This window comes from Notechis scutatus, chromosome 2, assembly GCF_049901735.1.
Source record: "Notechis scutatus isolate UNSWTSFEM ecotype Mainland chromosome 2, rNotScu1.2, whole genome shotgun sequence".
Taxonomy (NCBI): Eukaryota; Metazoa; Chordata; class Lepidosauria; order Squamata; family Elapidae; genus Notechis; species Notechis scutatus.
This window is the reverse complement of record NC_142010.1, coordinates 231,469,902-231,491,634: the sequence shown is the minus strand read 5'-3', so window position 1 is coordinate 231,491,634 and position 21,733 is coordinate 231,469,902. Positions and strand designations below refer to the sequence as shown.

At 34.5% G+C, this 21,733-nt stretch overlaps 1 protein-coding gene across 5 annotated transcripts in view; it reads left to right on the top strand.

Moving 5' to 3' along the window:
* Positions 1-21,733, top strand: part of XRCC4 (X-ray repair cross complementing 4) — a 96,964-nt gene that overhangs the window by 20,924 nt on the left and 54,307 nt on the right. For all 5 annotated transcript variants that reach the window (XM_087958229.1, XM_087958230.1, XM_026672115.2 and 2 more), the window contains 3 exons: positions 12,066-12,232; positions 13,779-13,931; positions 17,002-17,105. In XM_087958229.1, coding sequence (XP_087814355.1) covers positions 12,066-12,232; positions 13,779-13,931; positions 17,002-17,105 — 424 coding nt within the window. The remainder of the gene's footprint in view (positions 1-12,065; positions 12,233-13,778; positions 13,932-17,001; positions 17,106-21,733) is intronic.

The window sequence follows — 21,733 nt, the reverse complement described above, 5'->3', positions numbered from 1 at the left end:
GCAGTAACAAGAAATAATTTGTGGAAAGTAAGATGGGACTTTCACTGTTGTGGCTACATATGAGAACTGGATGTAATTTTAAGTTCAAATTATGTCAATATTCTTGCCTTTCCATTTCATTTGGGATTATTTTTCATTATGATTTTGCCCTGGTCTTTGTTTTTTAAAACAAGTCCCTCAATAATATTACACAATAGTATTCTCTTCTGGTAGATAACCGTCAGGATGATGTAGCAAAAACAGAAAACATAAACAAGATAGTCTAAAATTGTACTTATTGTATAATTCATTTAATTTAGTGAATGGGTCCATATGTGTTTACTAAATGCAGAAGAACAGTTGAGACTACACTTGTGGTGAAAATGTTTATTCGATTTCACATTTTGTTTAGAAAATGAGATACTTTGTTCTTGGTTTTCCCATGATAATGCAAGATTCATAGTCTGAGAAAGCAAATTCTCTGCAGGATACAACATTTTAATAAGTATGGCAATAAAAAAACTCAGTAGAATAAGGTTTCGATTTCATTTTTTTATCTGTCAAAATTTGAGAATTTAAATTTGGTAGATTTCAGATTCATGTTATTTCATTCAATATAATTGATTCCTTATATTATGTAACAGTTATTAATTATATAGATCTGTGGTATGCAGAATCATACAATATGTAATCATACTGTCCAAGGCCGGTCCCAATTGATGTTAATAGGGAAAGATCCAGCTCACAGTTTTTTTGTGGTGTGCCACAGGGCTCATACTCTCTTCACTCCTTTTTAAACATTTATTTGAAGCTGCTAGGTGAGATCATCTGTCAACCATGGATTGAAGTATCTGCAGTATATGGATGATACTCTATATTTCCACTCCTGGTGACTCGGGTGATGCTGTTGCTGCCCAGAAGACCTTAAAGACCTAGCTCTGCCAGTTGGTTTGGGGATCCATGGGTGGGTGGGTACACGTTAAAGGTGGTTGAAACATTAATAACAAATCCCACCTGTATCCTCTCATGTTACTCCTGCCTTACGCACCCTTTATTTAGGGTTCTGTATTGTATTTTTGTAGTAGTTGTATAGTTTTATCTTTTTAATATTGTAAGTCACCCGAGTTGTTACCCCATGGTAAGCCAATAAATTTAATTAATAAATAATTTGCTCTGCAGGGCCCAAATGACCTTCACCATGTTCTTCCTCCCACTGCTGACAAGGCATACTCAGCTTGGTCCTATGTGAGGCAGCTGCTGGCTACACCAGGCCTTCTTCCTGATGCTATGCACACTCTTCTCATAATGCTTTGGGAGTTTTCTGAGATCTTCTGATAACTCACTAGAAAGGCACATTCACCTTTCTCCAAATTACATGTTCTATTTTCCAGATCATGTATGCCTTTCTCACAATGCTGTCCAAAGCGTCACAAGAAGGTTGTGCATGATTTGGATAATGGCATGTGTATTCTTGGGAAAAAGACTTGTGGACATCAACTGGGTTGCATAGATCCAAGCCAGGTGTACCTTATCAACAGTGGGAAACAGAAGACCAAAAGAAAAAAAAAGCATGACCATTGAATTGCTATAATTGGTAAAGAAAGTAAAAGATTGTGACAGTTTTAAACACAAACAGAAGGAACCACATGCCTTATTATAATATATTATAACATAGGTCCAGGTGCTGTATCTTGCCCTGTAGTAGAGCATTTTGCTGCTGTTAAAGTAGAATCAAGGCAAAACCCCAAGACAGTCCTTTGAGCTGAAATGTGTGACACATTTGTCAAACAGACTGAGCCCCATAAAAATCTTTGTTTTCATTTCCTTCTCCAAATTGATTAAACAACTGCTTCTGTTGCTCTTCCTGAACCAACGTTTTTCAACTGAGCAATAGAATTTAAAAACTCTACTGCATGCTATATATTTTTATATATTTAAATTGACTTTCTCTCCATTGAGGGAAATCCATATAAATGTTTCTTCCATTTTTTGAAGTAGGAAAATAGTAATGGGTGTATGCTGAGCAATAACCTACATTAAGTTAAAACAGCTGTAGTTCAGCTTTTTGGTCCTAAAAATCTGTGGGATTGGCTGAAGTTCATTTTGGAACTCACTAATTCTTCATGCATTTATCCTTTTGTGTTAACTTTTGGCTTCTCTCTGAAGAAAAAAAAAGACTAAACATTCTTAGATTGTAATGTTTAGTAAACAGACTGTGTATTGCTGTGGAAACTGAGAGAACCCACGTATTAAATTTGTAAACTCTATAAATATGAAAGTTGCACATATCAGAGAATAGCGTTTACTTAGGTTTGTCTGCATGTGTCTCAAAGTATTTGTTTTTATTTCATTACCTATTTATGATATCATTATCAGATTGTATTAGTAATAAAAAGGAAAAGTGGTATTATAATACTACCCTTTAATTTCCCTGATACTAAGCCTTTGTAACACATGGGGAATAATGCACATGCTGGAATGGATTTTTTAAAAATTAGGAATCAATTCAAATTAAAAAATAATTTAGCTTCTTGCATGGTCACAAAATGAAAGTGGGAGTGCTTTTTGAACATTGAGAATAGATAATTTAATAAAGGGTTAAATTATTCTGCTTTAACCAGTACAGTATGGTCATACAGGCATTCTAAACAGGGATTACACCAGACACCTCTTTTCTGAGCCAACCAGATGCACGATCCTTTTCCATATTCAAGAAAGGTGCTCCCTGAGTGAAATCTGGAAGAACATGTACTATAATGAAGGATTGTAGTAATAGGCTCTTGACTGAACAAATTTACCCATGCACAACTATTCCCATTTGGGAAAACAGTTTACCACACAAAATTTCTCTTAAGATTTAGAACACTGTAGGAGGGGTTATTATGACAAGGTTAAAAGCAAACAGTTTGAGTTGTTCTGTTAGAATTACATTGCACAGGTATCAACTGTTCTCTAAAAGCAAATTACTGCCAGCTTCTTATGATTAGGAGAAATGGGCAAAATTTGGACTTACTATCAGTATAGCTTCCAGTAATATTTGGCTATTGCTGGATTTTTTTCAAAGAGTTACCAATAACTTACCAAAGCTGTATCGTTGAATCACTGTCTGAAGCTTCTACTGCTAATAATCATTTGGGGAAAATCTTGGCACATGAGAAACAGTATCAGCTAAACACCAACCTAGGCCACTGGATCATGTTGGAGCTGAATTCAGTAAATGTGTTGAGTCTACTGCCCCACTCAATTTCCAAAGGATATTGCTGAACTTGCAAGGCTTCTATACTTTGCAGAACTGAAAAATAAATTAACAAGAAATCCCAATCTGGCTCTGTTTTATCACTTGTCAGTATGACATAAAAGTATATCATTTTATACTTTCCCTACCTAGAGTTGCTGACGTACAACTACAAAGATTTTGGTGCTTCCATGGACATTGGATATAATCACATGATCATGTAGAATAAGCTGTTAAGATTCTATTCAGAAATGTAGCTTTATGTGATGACAACTATGAGTTTTATTCCAACTCTTATTTTAGAAGTGAAGGAATATGTTGACAGAACACTTAATTTGTGGGCCAAATCTCTTGAGTATTCTTTATAGTAATTAATATTGCAAAGCAGTATCCCAGGAAACACAATATTGAATACTTTCCTTGGACTAATATGTAGCAATTTATTTATCACATTAGGTCAGTTAACATTTTAAAAAGATCCTCTGTTCATTTTTTTTACTAGAAATGTATCCTGTGATTTCAGAAGAGTTATTTATTGGGAAAAAGATGAATGTGAAACTATTTTAATGACTTCTCTGGACTAGGAAAATCGAATCTGAGAATGATCACTTTATGTGGGTTTGGTGGAATTTAAAATGTGGAGGTATTGTATTGCAGGTTAAGTTTGCAATACTGTGCGTCCTACTTGGGGAATAAGCCTTATGTACAAGTTATCCTCAATTTACAATGGTGATTTCCATCACTAAGCAAATGGTCCTAAAGCTCAGTGGCTTCACTTAATCATGACAATCTCTGCAGTCCTGGTTGTTGTTAACTTATGGTCATTAGGCAAGGCAACTTCCTGTTGGCTTCTTACAACCAAAGTCAGTGGAGAAGGTGACACTGCAAGTTTAAGGTCGGCAGATAAGTAAGTGGCTGTTGACAAGTGGGGGAGGGATTAAGGGGTTGCAGGGAAAGATCAGGGAGGGTGCAAGGTGTGCAAAAAGTTGCAAAAAACTGACACAATGTGAGCACAAAGGGGCTGGAGAAGGGTGTGTGTGGCAGAGACTTTATTGTTGGCTTCCCCATTGATTTTATGGGGAACCTGTCAGTGAAGGTTGAAAATGACAATTATAGGGTGCTGCAACTAGTTGTAAATATGAACTAGTTCTCAAGTACCCAGATTGCAATCACGAGATAATGGAGTGCTGGGCTGATCACAAATGGTCCTAGGTTGAGGACTACATATAGATCCCCAAAGGATTGTGATTCCGTGAATGGGAAAAACATAATGAAATGTCATGTGATGGCAAGTGACATGGCGAGTTTGACATCCATACTCTAGATGATGTTGGATAAGTTGCTATCTCACTAGCAAGTGGTTGGAGAAAAATTGGAGAAGGGAAAGCTATCTACATTGTCCTGAGCTCATAGAATGACAGAATATAAATCTAATGACTAGATATATAAATCTCATGTTTATTCAGAATATTGTTAAGCTAAATAGGACTGATTCCTGCATATCTCAGCCTATAGTTGTAGAACAAAAATAAATGTAGTCTTGGACAGATACCACATAAGACCTTTATTACAATGTAATAAATAACTTTGTAACAATGAAGGAAATTTGAAGCTGATGCAATATAAGAAGCAATTTTGATTGCATGGTTTCTGAGGCTGTTCAAGTTGCACTCAAAGTTGAAGAAATGAATACTGATATTGTGTATATGCTGTCTATGCAATCAGTCTAATAAAAGTATTGCATAGTCTAAAATACTGTGCAAACTAATTTAAAACTGCTCCTTTGAAAAATTGTCACTATATGCATGTAAAAGAAAAAAAAAGTGCATTTCCTGAAAGACCTAGCAGAGTTTGGAAACAATTTGTCTCAAATATATACAAAAGACATTTTACGTTAAGCCTCCAGTAAGTAAATCAGTGAAATAATGGCCTCTTGAGGATCACATTTGTTAATCTTGGCACAGATGTTGTAATTCAACTTGCACACACACACACATTTAAGGGGTCTTTGACATTAGAGTTTTTTGGTGCCTGCTGCTGCCTAATGGTTAGGCATTATAAACATATCCATCCTCTGAAATGTTGCTAGTTCAAAATGCTTTCAAGTTTTTTATAGCTGAAATCCTTGTTCATAGTCTGAGTGGTGAGTGATACCATTCCATGCTTGAATTGGTCTTTTGTTTTTAATGACTGTTAAGAGCTAGATATTAGACAGGAGGGTTATTATTTATTTTATTCACTGTATTTCATTTAAATTGATCACTGTATTTCATTTAAATTGAACAGTGACATTTATGGAAATAGTGATAATGTTGGCTTACAGGCATGTATCCTGCCAGACTGTGACTTCATGTTCTGATTTTTAATAGGGTCAGAATTTTTGAGTATTCAAAGAAATTAATTTACTGCATTGAATGCTGTTAGTTTTTCTGTCTAGCATTTCCAGAGCTTAAGAAAGGGTTAGATGCACTTTTGTCTACAAACAGTGTAATGCATATTTTTTCTTATTTTCCTGAAATGTTTAGCTTGAGGAAGGAATTATAACATATTTCTGCTGTTCACAGTAGTGGAATAAAATGAGAGGGTTCTAGGTACTGTACAATGTCCTTGTGGAGAAAATAGGGATTTTCACACTGTTACTATTCAATGATCTTAAATAGTCTTGCAAATTTTATACTTCCAAAAAGTACTTTGGTAACATCTGTTTAGAAAACTACTGCCACAAGTTGAACAAAATTTAGATGGAACTTTTATACTGGTTCATTTCAAGCAGGACATTTTTCAAAGGAGGCTGTGAGAAATTAAGTATGTCTACTTGCATGAATTAAGTATGTCTACTTGCATGAATCAGCTCTTGGCTTCCAGTAAAGATACTTATGATGTGGGTAGGGGGGAAGCTAAGGAAAGCTTTGAGAAGGTTATACATCTGGTAGTTTAGAAAAAACATATTTGGAAAAGTGGCTTTTGTATTTAAAAGTAATGTGGAGCTATTGTCTTCAGGTGTGTTTTTTCATCATCAGAATAAAGAAAAAATTGTTTTATGATGAAGAAATAGAAACGGGCAACAAACTCTGTAACTGTCTATAACTGCAACTGAGTTTCCTTTAGCTAAAATTGTTTCAATTACGGAGTCCATTTTTGACTCTTTGCTCAGCTGGCACAATCCAATTGTTTTTAAGATAAATATTTTTGTAATTGCCAGGATTTCCTCCCCTTTCAATGTGAAGTATTTTTTTCTTTCCCTCTGGAGAGTTTTACCAACAACATTTATATTTTCTACTGAGTAAATATTTATTTGCAGTATAATAATGCAGAGTAGAAGAAAATGCTTTGTATAACAACACCATGACAATGCTTGAGTTATTAATTAGTAAACAAGATTACTTTTCGCCTTCATTTTCCCTAATCTTTCATCCAGGTTGGACAATATTTTCACACAGATTCCCACTTTGAAGGAGTTGTCACATAGAATTTAACCACAAAAATCAAGAAGATAGGGAGAAATCAGAGCATCTAGGTATTAAATCATATGAATATGTTTTAGTATCAGTTGTAATATAGTTTTAATCTGTTAACCCAATGTGAACAACTGGCATTTGGGAAGTCAAACTGAGAAGTTATTTAGAGTGGAGAGTTGAAATATTTTTAAAGCATCTATCTATATGGGAAAAGTGGGAGTGCTGTATATAAATTTACTTGTGAACTGTGCAAATCTGCTTCTGAGATTCAAATCCAGAAGGAATTTGGAGACCTGTGGGTCTAGCCATAAGTGAAAAACTATGCATAAATTGCAGTAATTTTCTTTAGTTATTTAAATATTATATTTATTTATCATTTACTTTTATCCATGGAGAAATCATAAATTCATTTATTATTTTATGGAGTTTCAGTATCATAAATTTTGAATACATGTGCATTAACATGTAAACTCCACTGAATCTAAATCTTCCAATTAATCATATTGGCAACTGAAACACCCTTTCCCTTAAGACGAGACAGGCCCCTAACCTCCTAGCCTTCCAGAAAGAAGAGCTGTCTTTTTCCAGCAGCATCAGAGCAGAGTAAGGCTAGAGCCCAGCTGATGCATGAGGTGTCTTCTTTTGAGGGTATTAGATGAATAGGTATACCAATCAATCAATCAATCAAACAAACAAACAAATACAATTCTAAAATGCCTACCTTTTAATTATTTCCAACTATTTTTATTGCTTACAAACTCAAACATTACCAATCAGAAGAAAAAAAATACTGAATATTTATTATTAATAATTTTATTATTAATAATATAATTACAAGTTATCTAGCATTTAACATTATATATTTTTTCTTGAATATGAACTTCCATAAACCTAGATATTTAATATTGTGTTTTTCACAATATATTGATTTGGTTCCAGAAAACTATGAACAGAAAGAGTTCAATATAGTTCCTCCCAATAATGCATAAAATACCATTCCAAAGAAGCTCTTCATTTTCAGAAATAACATTTAGGAGAGTGTTACAGATATATATATATATATGAAAAACTATAGTTCTGTGGCAAAAGTCCTCTATTCTAATTTTTTAAAAATACTCTTGGCATCGGATAGTGGTCATCTAAGTCATTTAAAGGCCAATATGTTAACAGTAAATAAATGACGCAAAAAGGATTAAAATCTAATTTAGCAAGAATCTACATATTTCAAAAGAGTCTGAAAGCTTTCAAGTTCTCTAGACATTTAATCAGTCTGGTAGTATAAAAAGAAAGGGAAATGAACTGCTGTTGTCAAGACCCAAATAGTTGAGCAAGATCAAGAATCATTAGTCTAGAAATAAATGACAAATTTTGAATATTGCAAGAGGAATTTCCAACCCTCATTTCCAGAAAATGAAACCAGGTTAGCATCAAATCTAATAACCTTCCAGAAATAGGTAAATTTGTGAAAGTATTTAGGGCAGGGGTGGGCTGTTACTGGTTTGCCCTGGTTTGCTAATTTTATCATTTTTAATTGCCGGTTCGGTGAACTAGCAAATCCCAACCCTGGCTGGCCCCTCCCCTCCCAGGAGTCTCCATTTTGGTTCCCAGGTAAGTACAGGGCCTGTGTGGAGGTTTGGGGAGGGCAAAAAACAGGCCTCCCAGAGGCTCCGAAAGGTCTGGCCTCCAGAGGGCCTCCGGAGCCTGGGGAGGCAGTTTTCACCCTCTTGGAAGCTCGAGAAAAGCTTCCAGAGCTCGGGAAGAGCAAAATGCCCCCACCCTGTGGTGCAGGAAGCCCACTAGACTACACCCACCATGGCCATGCCCACCCAGCAGAGAACCGGTTGCTAAAATTTTGGAAGCCCACCCTTGATTTAGGGGATAAAGCTGATACCATCAGTGACATTAGTATTCGTTGGGTAATATATCTTCTGATATTTTACTTATGTGAATGGCCAACACAAAAATAGGTTGGGGTGATTTGATTGTCTGGAGAGAATGAAATTTGAATTGCAAAAGAAAGAAAGGAAGAGACCGAAGAAGTTGTGTGTTACATGAATTCATAAAAAAAGAATGTGAAAAATTTAAAGAACAAAGGATAATGCATGAAGTCATGTATAAACATGACAGAAGCCAGCATGGTTTGCAAGTGAAAAGTGTGGAGAGATATAAGAATGCTTTTATTGCAAATTACTTTTAATTATAAATCTTTTCCTTACCTTATTTACCTTCTTACCCCTATTTTCTTTGGCTTATTACTTCTTTCTCTTTTTCTATGCTTTGCATAAATATTTCTTATCAAAAGTAAATAGCATGATGGGTATAAAGGATGGGGAAATGGCATGATAAAATGTAATCTTGAGAATGGCATTAAAATATATGATATTTTTCACCATTGCAATGTTAGACTTTGGATTCACCTAAGCTTTGTCAACATTTCTCATATATCATATAATGATGGAAAAGAGGAGAAACATTCTCTCTGATGAGAACTGGGAAACTACTAGCTCTGACCCAACAAAAACATGTATATGGGAAGTGCATTTAGTCCCATCTGGATGAAAACTTTGTCTTTGAATTAAATGATTCAAGTATCCCATGCTTGTTTTGCCTTTAAGAGTGAAAAATCAGTGCCTTCCTTTGATTTATTGACAGGGTTTAATTCTTTTCTTACTGGGTGCCCTTTGGTTTTGGTGGGACTGTCACTATCAGCTTTCTCATATCTGGAGGAATTGGGGCGGGGGAAGTCTGGCCTGCAAATGTAAGTAATATAATTTGTAGAGCTTTGTGATGCAAGTTATTGTGACTATTGCTGGTTCAGAGGATTTTAAAAGCAATAGAAGGTGGGATTTTTTTTAATGTATCAAATGTGTTAAAGCCCTGGCAGTCAAAATGGAAGGCCCACATTGAGAAGGGTAACCAACAGACACCAAGCAGTAAAAGAGGAAAAGACTGTGGTCTTCAAGTCTAATGGCATAAAATAAATAACTTTATCAGGATTAAGAATTTTTTTGGCAGGGGAAAGTATATACTGTAGATGGAGTACTTGGAAGCCAAAGCTAATGTATGTTGCCAACTAAAACTGCTTAGAAAAAAGTAAAGAGGCTGGATGGTAAATTTGGAGTGTACGCTTTCTATGGCTGTATCTGTGTTTTGGTGGAAGTATTCTCAGTATCACCTGTTTTTCTTTTTGCAATATGTTGCTGACCCATATTGAGGACAAATATGATTAGATTTTGGGTTCTCAGAAGTGAACTGTGCCTTCTTCTTAAACTCACAATCTCTTTCTTATCACAGGAAGGAGGCAAAGTTTTCCTTCTGCTATTATTTAACCTCACTTTGTTATTCTTTCTAAACTGATAGACAGTACGTAATATTCCTGGTTAATTAGAAATGTGCTAGTTAAAACTCAATTTTGTTATGTAGATGAAAAAACAGTAAAGCAGTAAAGAGATTTTCTGCCAGTAGCTTGTATTTAAGGACAAAAGTATTCTGAAAAACATTTTTAAGTAGAAGAATTGCAGTCAAATGAAGCTGGAACTCAGTAAGGGGATAAATTGATGTGTGAGAGGATATTGCCAGTGTCATAGCCGTTAATTACACTATTTGTGATCCAAATTAAGCTTTGCCATATTGTAAAATTCCTGAATATATCAATAAATTTTTGTTGTTATATGTGACTTAAAAGTGATTTGTTAGTTACATTTAGCTGGGGATGATTTTGGGCTTCAGAAAGAGTTTCCAAAATGAGTCTATATTAAGAAAACCAGCTGTAATTATTTGAGAATGAGAGTAGTGCTATTGCACATAATGGCAAAATATTTTTAGTGTTCTGTTTAGACTTGCATATTTTGCCTTAATCTGGGCATTATCTCATGCTTATTCTTATGAATTACCAATCTTGGAGTCAAACAGCAGAATAGAAAAAACTCCTTGCCTTCAATAGCTGAGACTTCTAACATTCTGAAAAGTTCTAGAAGGATATGATTTCAATTACTCTCATTGAAAAAAAATGTGCTCTTCATTGATCATAATTTCTATAAAATAACTAAAATCACTGTATTTATATTGACACATCAATTCCAAATGTAGGTTTGAAAGACATATATAATCTCCATGACCTTTGAAAGTAAAAAGGCAACAACTCAAGGAGAAGTAGTTCTCAAGACATGGTGTCTGAATACCTAACAGTTACTCTAGTCTAGACACTTTATATGTGTTTCATAAATTTTCTTAAATGTCAATCTGTTTATGAATATTGGTTTACTGAGAAGTTTAACATCAATTTATGTGCACTGTGCATATTGTGATATGCCATGATACTCTGCTTCTTAAAATGCTAAAACTATTCATAATATTGTTCTGCCAGTTCACCCTGCTTTGTCCTTATTTCAAAAGCATGATGCAAGTCTAAATTTATATTTAGCATTTGTGCAATTCAGTTGTAGCAGTGTAAGTTAAAATGGTTATCCAAACTATTTGTAACTGATTGCTTATTACTTGGTAATTCTTAACACAGGGCAATATAGGAAAGAGAGAAGTAACTGTTTGATCAGTTTGCCCTGTTTATTAACACATAATATGTGAACAGAGTCTGCATGGAGTCAAGCTGTTTTGTTTTCCATATTTCAAATGAAGACTTATTTGCTTGGTCCCCAGAAAGCATTTAAAAAGGATCTTCACAAAACAGATTAACATGATGAAGCATTTCTCCTTGAAACATTACACATAGTACTTGACTTACAACCGATTGCTTAGCAATTGTTCTAAGTTATAACAGACCTCCCTGGGGGTACTTACAACCTTGTTCCAGAGTGGGCCATGTTGTAAAGTACTCTTACTTCAGCTTTCCTATACTTGCTTGTGAAGAACATTAATGTGAGGATTGATCATAATGTTACTTTTTCATCATTTTGATAATATTAATGCCTAAACCATGGAACCGTGAAAAGTTGGGAGGAAATTATGATAATTAGAATGAAATGAATGAAATTTAAACATTGTGTGTAAAAACACATTGATGTTATTAGCAGTGAAGCACAAAAATACAACATGTAGAAAGATTGAAATTGTATTTGGTTGACTGACCGATTACTTGTGTAGTTAATCTTTCATTGAAAATAAATCTAATATATTTTCTTGTATTCTAAAAATCCATCTTTTATATCTGACATCAACAAAGCTTTCAATTTTTAATGTCAGTTATAGATATTTTAAAATGACTAAGTGCACTAACATATTTGTTCCCTCACCTGTTGAAAAATCAATACTGATACATTAGGTAGTTAGGAGAAATAATCAGATAAACATCCAGTGCTTCCTGCCCCCTTTTGTCTTGTAAAATGAATTTCAGGGCCTTTTATATTAAAAAATATGTTTACTTTCTTTTGCCCTAGTTTAGACTTGGATCATTGAAATTACAAAGAGTTACAAACTCACCTGAAGTCATTAGAGAGTTGATTATCCATTGCCTAGATTGTGTAAAAGAACTACATGCCAAAAATGATCACCTACAAAAAGAGAATGAAAGGCTTCTGAATAATCTGGGTGACATGCAAGAACAGTAAGTTGAAAAATAATATTCACAGGTTTTTTTAAACTTTTCTTCTGATTCCCTCATACTTTTTATTATGTGAATATAATGCCTATTTACTAAACCAGGGATTAATTAACCAGGAATTAATTAAATCAGTTGGATATGACCTTTATTGGATTACATCCATCAGTGAAAACACAGAAATATATTTTCTCGCTGTTTAAGTCCTGCTGAAAATTTGAATCTTGCTAGGATGTATTGCACAGAGATATTTATTTATATATTGATACGTTTTTATTATTTCTAGACTGTTCTTTCTTACCACTCCCCAAACTAATTAAAACTTAATTTATGTACAGGAGTTCTGCAGGTAGTTGATTAGTATCTCTAATGTTTCTAGCAAGATTTACCGAATTGACCTCTGCAGTAATGATACCCAGTCATTTGCATTTAAATTACTTGACTTATTTATTAGCTATTTAATATTCACATCATATGATTCTTTGTCATTTATGAAGTTATTTAGTAGATAAAGCTGTAAAAGTTATGTTTTCTAACATTTTGACATGGACTAGTGTGCGAGGACTCAAATATATTTGATATAAATAAAAAGTTTAAATGCATTTAGTCATTTAATGTACAAAAAGAAATGTGCTTTTAAATTGGAAGACTGAAGTGCTCTATCCTATTCTACAGTATTCCAATTCTACATTGCTTTACTTATAGGATGATGCATGTAGAATTAATATATTATACATACACATGATATAATACACATACATACTCCTATGTATTATATCAGATATATTTAGTGCCATTGTGGATGGATGTTTTGATGGGTAAATCCCCAACATCAGTAACAATTTGCAATTACTATATGTAGATTCAATGTTTTAGTGCTCGTGTAGTAGCATGACAAGTGATTGCACTTCTGGAAAGTTTGGCAATACTTTGCTTTTCTAATTAATGAGACTGTACAGCAGAACGAGATTCCATATGGTCCTGATACACATGTGGTAGTACTAACAAAATGACCTATTTATAAAATAGCTGCTATCAACTGGCAGATTTAATCCCAAATTCATTTACTGGCAGGCAAAGTAGCTCTCAGGATGCTTTCTGTCAACTCACTGGGACACTGAGAGATTGAAAGGTATTGTTGCAGCAAATTAGATGCTAGAAAATGATGCTTTACTTTCAGAATACAAGCAGTACGCATGCTAGCAATATGCATTGTGCAAATAAATTGATAGCATTCAGTATGAGCCTGCATATTTTGAGATTTTTTTTCCATAAGCTATTATATAGGTTTTTAAAAATTCAGCATGTATCTTTGATATTCAATTAAAATAATTATCTCTTCCAAATGTAAAATCAATAAATATGTATAATATTTGTATCAATAATGAAATCATAATCAAATTATTTTGCTGGTATAGTTGTGCTTCTATTCACTGTCATCATTTCTGCCATACTCGATGACTTTGATTTAAGCTTCCCAAGATCAACATTGTATTTTTTTACAATTATCTTATTCTTTATTATGCAATTAACAAAGGCATTTGTTTTTAAGATTACAAAAATGTGTTGAAGCTAAAGAAGAACTGGAAACTGATCTTTATAAGCGATTTGTCTTGGTCCTCAATGAAAAGAAAACAAAGATAAGAAGTTTACTGAAACATTTAAAAGAAGTCAAAGAAATTGTACCAGAAACTGCACAAGCAAGGTATAATTTATTATTTTCCTTCCACTAAGTAAACATCATGCATGAAATAGATGTAGCTCTGTTCTTTATTTTGCGCAGGCTTCAAAATTCAAGGACTGCATGTCCTTGAAATGAAGTAATATATTACTTAGTTCTATAGAACTAAGCAATTCAGCATTCTCATGAATGGCAATGATGCATTTATTGTAGTAAGGTGACCAACCACCTCCTTTAGGGAGGACAGTCCTCCTTTTGTAAGTTCTGTCCTCCCTCGAAAAGTGTCCTCCTACATGTCCTCCTTTTTGATATTTGAAGACTAATCTATAAATCTCCGTATTTGATCGATGCCTTCCAATCCGTTGTGTGTGATGTGACGTATTTGACATAACGATTCATCAAGGCTCATTACAGTGTGGCGAGATGCGATTATGAGATGCATGCGCTCCACACAGGAGAATTGTTTTGAGGGAGTGTGACGCGCGCAAGAGTGTGCTGTACGCAAGAATGCGCCAGCTTTGTTTTTTTTCTTCAGTTTATTTGTGTCCTCCTTTTCATTGTAAAAAAGTTGGTCACCTTAATTGTAGTGTATATTTGAAGCATTCTATTTAATAATTTAATATGTTTAATTTATTTATTAAACTGCATATTTTTAAAATATAATAGTTAATGAGAAATGAAATCTGAAAACTATTTTCTCTTGCAAATGATCTACTTATGGGTCTGTGATTGCTAGAGAATACTAATTGAAAGTAAGTGTTTTCCCTATAAATTCATTAAAAATATTTCAGCTTAGGTTGATGTCATTGAACCTAACAATGGGGCCTAAAAATGGCCATTTTTCTTAATAAGACTTAAAGATTAAAGCCGCTCTGTATTCATATATAATTCAGAAAATATCAAACTACTAAATGTGCAGAGTTTTGCAGTAACAATAGTATTATAATGCTATTGATATTAGGATTATGCTGTAATCTTTTTTCCAAGCCTAAATAGTGATTCAAAGTATACATGCAATGTTTATCAGGAACATTTTGAAACTATTTAAGATATTCTTGGTAGGAGCTACATCTTTTAGGAATACCCAGGGGTCAATACACACCTATAAATGGAATAAATACATCTAGTTCGTAAGTTAAACCATTCATTTAATGACCTTTTGAAGTTATGGTAATGCTGAACGGGTGGTCCCTGACATTTCAGCCATTGCAGCACCCTTGCAGTGTCACATTATTAAAATTTTAGGCGCTTGGCAGCCAGCCCGCACTTATGACTGCAAGCTCCTCCATCTACCTATCTCTTCCCCACCCCATCTTTGCCCTTTTAGTTGCCCTGCTCTGACTAACACTGCAGGCATTGTCACTCTGGTCCTGCTGCCTCTGCTAGCCTTGGTGGCTCCAATTGACCTTTGCTGTCTTCCTCCTGCATTTTTTCCTGAGGCCTCAGCTGCCTTTTGCGCAAAGTGCATGTGGCCTTGTCTAAACTGTGTATGGCTTTCTCATGAGAAAGGCACCTGTGCTTTCATATAGTTGTGTATATAATAATTGCCTTTTTTTAAAGGCTAGAAAAAAACAATGACTTCTTTCTGTATTGTTGCCAATAAAATATTTACATAATTATCATAAACTCCACTGACATAAGAATGTCTTTACTTAAATAAAATTATGGATCAACTTTGGTTAAGTCTTGCCTTGAGATGAAATTTTTGAACTTAAATATATAAATGGGATTGAAATAAACATTAAATTTAACCAGGAGACCACTTCATTTCTTATATTTATATTTGTTTTTATTATTACATTGACTTCAACACACAATGATGGTAATATAAGATATATAATTGAAAACATTTCTGGAGATAATTATAATGCATGCTTATAGGCTAAAAATACAATTTTTTTGTTCTGGTATGAAAGAAAGTTATATAGAACCTGACTATGTTTGTGACCTGGGAGTATTTTTATTATGACATTTTTATGATTAACATAGCTACCTTGCTTTGCTTTTATTTCTATTTAAATATATAATGTGAGAATTTATATAATAGGATTCCTGATAACATACCCTACAATCATCTCTATAGGATTTAGTTATTGGAAAATACATTATCTTACTGGTTAATCTGTCATGTTAGAATAGATTTGGCATGCACCAAAAGCTAAGCATATACTTACTTTTTCCCTAAGGCACTGAATGACTGCAAAGTTTGATTTAATGTTATAGAAATGTTATATACAGAGTTTTGCTGTGCCATAAATTGGGAAGAAAACATACGACAGTGTCACAGATAAGATATTAAAAGTTTAATGAGAACCAGCATCTGTCAACATTATTGGTAACATTTAGACAAATAGGACTAACATTGACTTTCATGGCTTTGAATGTCTCACATTGGCAGTGGGACAACAGCTATTAAAGCATTTTTGTAAAATTGAAGCCAGAGATTAGGGAAAGAAAATAGAGTGTGGAGATATAAAGAATTCAAAAGGAAAAAGAGTGAAAAGTTCAATAACAAATAAAATATATAATAAAATGTGTGTTCTCTATTCCTTTCACTTATTTATTTAATTTATATGCCCTTCCTCTACCCTCAACTCCCAAACAACTCTGCGACTTACAACTAAGGTGGGTAGATAGATAGGTGGGTAGGTAGGTAAGCAGGTAAGTAGGTAGTAGACAAGAAGGAAGGAGGGAGGGAGGAAAGATGATACAACTGATCTTAAGAGCCAATATTCATAAGAAGTATTCAACATGAATCAAAACAAAGCAAAACAAACAAAAGGACAAAAGGAGGGTCCTAGAATCACCTTGTACCCAACGCCTGAGAAAACGACCTTCAATAGTTTCTTGAATGTCAGAATGCTGGGAACGACACAAATCTCTTTTGTCTATTTTCAGTCTCCATCATTGCAACAAGAAATGTGTTTGTAAAAATAATTTACTATTTCAAATGCTACCCAACATTATAAAGTAAAATTAATTAAAACCATTCCTTTTTTTCTACTAAGGCATATTGTCCCTTTCTTGCCTTTTTATGAACTTCATATGTTCTACAATACTGGTGTATTTTGATAAAGTTTTGAATTTTTTTTAGGGACACAGTAATTGCTTCAAAAAGTACAGTTGAAAAAGAAAATTATGAAGGAAGCACTGATGAAGAAAGTGAAAATTTGATACAACTGACAACATCAGAGTCAAGTAAGATAGACCAAGTTGCTTATATTGATGTCATTACAACCATCCATTCTAATTGATCCAAACTGTCAGGTTCCTTATTAATATGAAAGCATACAATTTTAAAAGCTTTAATCTTGGAGAGAATCATGTACAGTAAGTCCATTTTGGTGCTTTAAAAATCAAAATATTAAGATACAGATTTTTCTAATAATAATAAGGTACCGGAATGAAAGCTGTGCATTGAGATAGATAGCGCACTGAAAAGATTATAAATGCCTTTATAGAATTGGAAATGGTTACAAAATGTATAGTAGACTGAAAGAACAACCATCCAGTCAGTCCTGAACTTAATTAAAGACTGACTTATTGAATTGATGATTATTAACGGGAACTCAGTTACTATAGACGTGGTGAAAAAGAACTGAACTCAGGAAAAAATTGCATTCTTGACAGGCAGACAACTCATTGACTTTTTCCCCTTTTATATTTAATTTGGTGAAACAAAATTAAATATTTAATTTTGCTTTATATTTAATTTGGTGAAACAATTTGCTTAATTTTTTTTAATTATCGGGAGGAAGCAATTGTCCTTTCACTGATTTTGAGATAGATGGCCAAAGGACGTTTTTATTATGGAATCCTCTTTCCCTCTTTAGTTTAATCTCCAGAGAACTTCTGTTTGGCTTCTTCAGTAACAGGACTTTTCTAAGTTGTAGTAGGCTGCTGGAAATCGTTGGATAATTTCTCTTCTTCCAGAGGAATTTGGACATCATCCACTCATTTCTTTGCTCAGAAATTTGGTGAAAAATCTCAGCTGTTCCCTTTTCTAGTTCTGTATGTTTTTGATACAGTGAAAAACAACCAGAAAATTTTGAAAAAGCAAATACATGGAAGAGGGACCTGACTTTATTTTTATATATTAGAAGTACTTCTCGACTTACAACCACAATTGGGACTGGAAATTTAGTTACTAAGCAATGTAGTTGTATAGCAAGATAACACAGGGCTGCATACTTAGTGATACCAACTCTGGTAATTCCTGTTGCCATCATTAAGCAATTTTTACTGGTTGTTAGCCAAGGACCCACCCAGTGCCTTCCAACATTTAGCCTCAGTAAGATAAGGGACTGCCTTCAACTTCTCTCACCCACTTCCCCCCCCCCACCCATCTTTGCCCTTTTGTTTACCATGCAAGGCTCTGGGGCTGCTTGCCACACCGTGGGAAGCCAACACCCCAGCCCAGTCCTGTTGTCCTCGCCACCCTGCACTCCAAGATCCCTGCTGCCCTGCACTCTTCCATTCCATCTAACCTTTGCAGTCTTCTTGCCTGACCTGGCTGCAGGGATGCCTGACCTGGCTGCCTCACCTGCTCTGAAGCTGGCTTTGCATTGCAAAATGGGGGTTAAGTGTAGGAGAGCCAAAATCAGCCCTTGAGCCACGTTGTCCCAAAATGTCTCTTTGGAAAGAGCTACTGGGCAGAGCTGGGGTGTTAGGAGACTAGAAGGTCATAGATGATGGAGAAATTGGCAGGTGAAGGAAGTTGCAGCAACTCCCTCCCCCATACACACACAGTTATTAATGCAGGCAGGCTGCCAAGTACAGAGTTTTGTTTACAGCAACAGCCATAACTTCCTGCATAGATTGTAAGTCCCTTCATTCAGCACATTGTAACTTTGAACAGTCACTGAACAAATGGTCATGTCAAGAATTACTTTCTGAATCATGAATTGATCTCTCATAAGAAGGAAAGACTTTCCATGAATGAAATTATCAAGAACATTGTTATTTTTTAGGAAAAAAACCATAAATGAAGCCTCTTCAGCAGCTTGTAAGGGAAATTGCTCTCACATTAATTCTTAAGCCTATAAATAATGTTGAAGCAATGTCAGGACTCTGACATTTGGTCCTAAGTAGATTTGAAACAGACTCTCAATGTGTGGGTAACTTAAATTGCAAGACTCTTTGTAAATCATTGTGCTCTCTCATGTGTTCAAAACAAATTAGAGTGTAATGTTTATAGGTCTCTTAGCTGTTTATAACTTTTACCTGACACTGCTTTCTTTGGCAAAGCATTGTACTGCTGGGAAGCTGGTTTATTTTGTTTACATATATTGTTGCTCAGACTGGGCTGTTACAGATGTCTTTGGCAAAATTATCCTCAGATCTTTGATTTGCAAAGAGTACTTTATTCTACTTTTTTGTCATTCTTTCCCATAACATTTAAGTTTTTCTGTTTGGTATACATTAGTAATAAAAGCACTCTATTCATTATTTTAACTCATGTCTGGTACTTATTCATGGATTGATTTGGTTGTATTTTCAGCAATTAAAAGACTTGGTTTGTTTTTTTCCTCCATTTTGCAATCTAAATTTGCTATGTAGAAGTAGTTCTTAACAATGCAAATCTCTCATGCCAATGAAATACTGTATTATTTGTTGGTTAATTTTATCTATTTTCTGATAGTCAAAAAATAAAAATATCATGGTGGAGTTAGTTAGCCAGGTATTGCAATTAAAAAATGATTATTTTATCTCAAAAAGTGGTTTCATTTATTTCAGAATGCAAAATCATTTCCCCATTTGTACCTAATACAGCACAACATGTATTCAAAACATTATTTTTCTGCTACGTTTCCATGACATTGCCTTCTGAGTTCATGAGTCAGACTAAGCCATCATTGACTGCCCCAGTATTAAAATAGTCTTTCCATCCTTAAATCAGTGACAATTTCAAGGTTCATAAAATCCATGACACTTCATCACTCATTACATCAGTACTGGATAGGATCAGAGAGGTGCTAATTGGGCATTTCAGCCTGATACGGGTGTGTCCCATCCCTGATGGGTTTGTGCTGTGCCAGAACCGACACAGCAGTGCTGTTGCAGTAGTGTGTCAGATTTGTATAAGGACAGTAGAGCTCTATTTTTTAGTGCAAAGGTTGCCTTTCTGTCCTTTAGCAATTCTGTTACAGCTGCATTCAAATGCTTCCACCCTTGCCTACCCAGAGAGCACAATTTAGCAGATGGACACCATTAAAAAAGGTAGAATGGTGGAAACAATCAGCAGCCATTAATATAAAGGATAATCTCATACTAGTACTAGGTTGCTCAGCTGGCAGTACTGCAAGTGTTTTAACCTTATGGCTTTACTACAAGGCTGAAAGAATAGGACAATTGAATGAATCCACTACCTATACATCTTGAACAGAATACAAAGGCACTAGAAATTTGTATATTTATGTATGTAAAGAAAGGAAACGAAGCAAAAGAAATCCAAAATAAAAATACTGCTTTTTATCATTTCCAATCTTTAATGTAGGGATTTTTCAAAGTTAAGTTCAGGTTGTGGCAGGCAGAATGTGGTGTGGTAAAGAAGGGTTATAAAAAGGAGGGTAAATATGATGGAACTGAATAAATGCAAAAGGGACACATAAAGTTCATCAATGTGACAGCAGTTTTATTTTAATACTAGACAAGTAACACTTTGGAATACATTCAGAGAGGTATCTGACCTGAAAAGATGCCACGTTGAACTATATAGCAGAGTCAAACATCAGCACAGGAAATGTCTTATGACATTTTGAATTATGCCATAAACTGCTTTATGATAATGTTTCATAATTTAATGTCTAATAAAATGTGTTATAAAATTGGCCAACTTTCAATTCCATATGAGGCATGGGTCCTGGATTTTGAGTGCATTAAGTAAGCCCATTTGAGGTACTTTGGTTCAAAAGGTTTTGCCCTTTGGTGCATCATTTTGCCCAGTTAAAGGTTACAGGTATCAGCGCAAAATTATCAAATAGATACTTTTCTGGATGGGTGAATAGCGCTTAATACATCAGGATAGCTTAGAATGTTCTAAAGATTAACTATTAAGATCTCATCTGAATATTAAATTAGATATTTATCGACTTCCATTCTTCATAAAAGCAAATTAGGTTCCAATAAATTCTTCTGATACACATTTATTATTATGCAACAGACATATAACAATGAAGCTCAGAGAAAAGGACTATAATATTACTACACAGGTTCTGTTGATCTAGACCCCTTGAGATGTTTGAGGATGATAGTTTCAAGCTGACATGATCATTAACAGCAATGCAGTAAGTACACTGCAGTTCCAAAATAACTTGAAGGAAAGCAGATCAGCAAGAGCTGGACTAAAAAAAAATATCCTTAGAGCTACACAGGACTTCAGAATTAATTTGGAAAAGTTGTTTGAAGTATGTAGAATTATGAATGAAGCACACTTTAAAGCATCTGCAACTTTTTAAAAGAACAATGTCTTCTCCTTGGATCATGTGGCTGTCCTTAATGCTGCCATACAATCCCAGGGAAAAAATACTTTAAAGAATCATGTGGCTGCATGTTCCAGTGGTTAGAGTGCAGTAATGCAAACTACTTCTGTTGACAGCCAGCTGCCTGCAATTTGGCAGATTGAATTCCACCAGGCTCAAGGTTGACTCAGCCTTCCATCCTTCTGAGGTGGGTAAAATGAGGACCTAGATTGTTGGGGGCAATATGTTGACTTTATAAACTGCTTAGGGAGGGCTGTAAAGCACTATAAAATGGTATATAAGTCTAAGTGCTATTGCTTATTGCTATATGCTGGATAGAGACGTTGATTCTTTTGGATTTGCTTT